General features: G+C 39.1%; 2 protein-coding genes across 3 annotated transcripts in view; both read left to right on the top strand.

Moving 5' to 3' along the window:
- The window catches only part of apoea (apolipoprotein Ea), a 4,049-nt gene extending 2,829 nt beyond the window's left edge, over nt 1-1,220 (top strand). The window contains exons 4-5 of the mRNA XM_032536135.1: nt 4-291; nt 836-1,220. Coding sequence (XP_032392026.1) covers nt 4-291; nt 836-1,115 — 568 coding nt within the window. The 3' untranslated portion in view covers nt 1,116-1,220. The remainder of the gene's footprint in view (nt 1-3; nt 292-835) is intronic.
- Nucleotides 1,221-2,493: 1,273 nt separating this feature from the next.
- Nucleotides 2,494-3,607, top strand: part of msto1 (misato mitochondrial distribution and morphology regulator 1) — a 7,134-nt gene continuing 6,020 nt past the window's right edge. Inside the window, exon 1 of one of the 2 annotated variants that reach the window (XM_032536324.1) lies at nt 2,494-2,714. In XM_032536324.1, coding sequence (XP_032392215.1) covers nt 2,631-2,714 — 84 coding nt within the window. In that variant the 5' untranslated portion in view covers nt 2,494-2,630. The remainder of the gene's footprint in view (nt 2,715-3,607) is intronic. The other variant, XM_032536323.1, reaches the window with a different exon arrangement.

The raw sequence follows: 3,607 nt of genomic DNA, 5'->3' as shown, positions 1-3,607 counted from the left end.
CAGCACCCTAATCCAGGATAGCATGGCTGAGCTGGCCACGTACAAGGACGACCTCCAGACCAAGCTGGTCCCCTACACCCAGGAAGCTGCAGAGGGTCTGGGCAAAGACCTGCAGGAGCTGTTCAACAGACTGGGCGACCACATGAGCCAGGCCCGGGATCAAATGGACAAGTACACCCAGGAGCTGCAGACCATGATGGAGCAGAACACCGACGACGTCAGGGTCAGGGTCTCCGCCTACACCCGCAAGCTGAAGAAACGCCTCGGCAAGGACACACAGGACATCAAGAGGTGAGTGAAATCCACTGAAGCAGTGAGGCGTTCACCAAAGGCTCATGGGAAACTCTGTCCAACAAGAGGCTCAGAAAGTTTCTCTAACTTTTACCAACCAAACTTTGAATTGTTTTATTTTGTTCAAGCACTTGTTTACTTATCTGTTTCAATACTTATTCACTTTTTAATTGTCTCGTTGCATATTTTTAATATATGTTCCCAAAAAGCAGTGGATTGGGTTTTTTGGGGGTTGATTCTGATCCTTTGTGTTTTTGTATACTAAACATCTTGAAGACTGACTGTTTTTGATTCTTAATATATACATTAAACATACTTCCATTCTGCTTAGGTATGATGTTAGACTGTAGGACTTTTCCTTAGAAGCATTTTTACACTGTAGTAGTGGTATGTTTAAGTAAAAAAATCTGAATACTTCTTCCTACACTGCAGTTTTAAAATATATAATAACGCTTGCTGTACAACATGCTGAAGCTATGTGATGAATCAGATGTTTTTGAGTCCTGTTCTTCGCTCAGTCAGAACTGTTCTGTGCTTCTCTCAGACACGTTGCTGACTTCTTTGAGGAGCTTCAGTCTCGCAGCTCAAACAACATGGAGGACATGAAGACACGTTTAGACCCTTATTTTGCCCATGTGCGTGACAACGCCCAGGCAAAGATCACCACCCTGAATGATCTGCTGAAGTCGCAGACGGAGGTCATGAAGGACAAGATTCTGGTCAAAGCTGAAGACATGAAGGAGCAGTTTGAGAAAACCGCTGAACACCTGCAGTCCACCCTGGAGGAGAAGTGGAAGGAGCTGAGGAACTGGTTACGCCTGTAGTCTCCATGTTTAGTGACGACATGTAAACCCTGCTGTAATCAAACAGTCTGGACCATCTGTTTATCCATCCCTTTCAGTATCAAAACCACCTCCGGAAACTGTTTTTCTTAAATATCCACCACAGTCTGAATGTCTAACTGAAGGTCCTTCAATAAAAAACTGCTGAAAATCAATAATGTCTTCAATGATGTCATCATTAATACTTTTGTCTGAACGTCCTCTTGACCAAAAGGCATCCGTTGCTTGAACATATCAGATAATTACAAATTGAAGAACTTTAGGGGTGTGTATGCTGAAATCTACACAGACTGCACAAGTGGCTTAATTTATTCAGAAATAACACACAAGAAACTAACCGATCGAGGCAGCGGTCGATCAGCAACTCCTGTGTTCTGCAAGATAAATGTTTTTGTCTTCTTCTTCTTCTTCTTCTTCTTCTTCTTCTTCTTCTTCTTTTTTGAGGTTTATTGAAAGTTGGCATACGATTGGTGCAATTCCATGTGTATGGATTAGAAATAACTAATGTCTACAATATTCAAATATGTAAAATAGCCTAAAATAATAACGCAAAACATATGTGAATAACTAAACTAAAATAGATACTAAAATAGTAGGCTACTCAATGACACTCATTTCTTGAGTTCTTTTGACAAATATCTACTAAATCACACAATACTTATATCTTTGTGAGATTTTGAATCATCTGCCTTCTTTCTTTCTCATATTTTTGACAATGTAACAATATGCTCTATTGTTTCTTCTTGCCCACAGTAGTTTTCATACTTCAAGTGTATTTTTTGTAAGGTTTTTTCTATTCTATATTACAACGTCTTGACTTTGAATTTTCTCTTGCTCTAAAACCCCAAGGCAAATTCATTGTATGTGAAAATATACAAATATTTTTTATTATATTGCTAATAGCAACATAGCCAACATTTTCTTCTTTAACCATAAAAAACATTTGAATAATAAATGATTTGCATAAGTTATTTGGAAATCTATATATTAATTATTATTAATTATTGTATACTCTAAAAAAGGATATGACACGCCCTACTCTCCCGCCCTCTCTTGGCTAGTGGGCCTACTCGTTGAATGCTCTGGTTGCGTTGGTGAGGTTTAGACAAGAATAATAATATATACAGTATATGTCTATGGTTTAGACAGCTGAAGTAGGATTGGTTCAGGTTACAGGAAGAATGGCGGAGTAAGCCAATCAGACGCAAGAAAGGCATAGTAGGGCGGGACCTGCTTCGCCATCCTGGGGGAAAAAGGCACGTGAACTGCCTGTGAGTGAAGCTACGGCACGGTGAAACCATACTTTTACGTCTACGTCATTAGACATCCAATCACGTTTCTCCGTACACTTCTCTCAGCCAATCACAAGAGCCCGTTCACATGAGGCACAACATCGAGTTAGATTGTCGCAGTTCAGTGTTGTCATTTTCAAACATGTCCATCACGTCGGAGCTAGATGATTTTAATATTTTCACCTGATTTTTTATTTCCATCATAATGAGTAACTTTTCTAGAGAGGTCATCACTCTTCAGTTGGGACATTATTCCAACTTTGTTGGGACTCACTGGTGGAATTTACAGGTAAGCTAAGCTAACGTTAGCTTTGCATGTGCGGTCAAACTTTAGAGTGATGTGCTCCGAGCTCATGTTAGCAGCACCGTGAATGTGCATGTTGTGGTCATTTTGACACACCGAGGACATGCCATATGAAATCAGGCTGGCACATAAAGATAATGGTAGCAAACGTCTTTGTGGTGCCAACGCTGCTAACTATCAAGTATAAAGTCAGCAGTTTATTTGTGTTGAGATAACTATATTTTTAGACGGAATTGTTCATGTTATCCAGTAGAAGATACAGAAGAATCACTTAACATGATAACTTAAAATAGGGTTAGATACATTTATAAATTAGCCCCTGTTTAAATGATGGAGATGTTGCGCTACATCCTAACATCTGTGACCCTCATCCAGCTGCAGAAGTGCCCTGTGGAAGAATATTTACCTAAGTACGATTTTGAGATAATGACTTGAGTGTTTACATTTTGTGAAAACTTTATATTTCACTAGGTTTGCCTAACAGTTTTTTTTCCACACCCTTCCTGTCCAGTCTATAAAAACCATGCATCTCCAGATGTGTTGATGTTGAATGTTTGTGTTAAAATGTGTTGAGCTAATTCTCCTACATCTTAAGTTAAATAAAGTCTTTAAAAAGCCTATTGGATCAGCTGGAAAAGCATAGTTACAAAGCTTAAAACAGGGCAGGAGTTTTCTGACCCCATGAAAAGTTTTAAAACTTTTTAGAGACACTTGGTTCTCTCAGGACAACAACCCTACAAACATATGATGATCTTATAGAATATGATGCATTGCTGTAGATCAGTGGTTCGCAAACTTTTTCATCTCAAGACCTAAAAGAGAAATTTGGTGTCTCCCCGGGACCCAAATTTACAAAAATACACCATGAATCATTGTAA

Source organism: Etheostoma spectabile, chromosome 14 (assembly GCF_008692095.1).
Source record: "Etheostoma spectabile isolate EspeVRDwgs_2016 chromosome 14, UIUC_Espe_1.0, whole genome shotgun sequence".
NCBI lineage: Eukaryota > Metazoa > Chordata > Actinopteri > Perciformes > Percidae > Etheostoma > Etheostoma spectabile.
The sequence above is the reverse complement of the archived record's forward strand: the minus strand, read 5'-3'. Positions and strand labels throughout refer to the sequence as shown.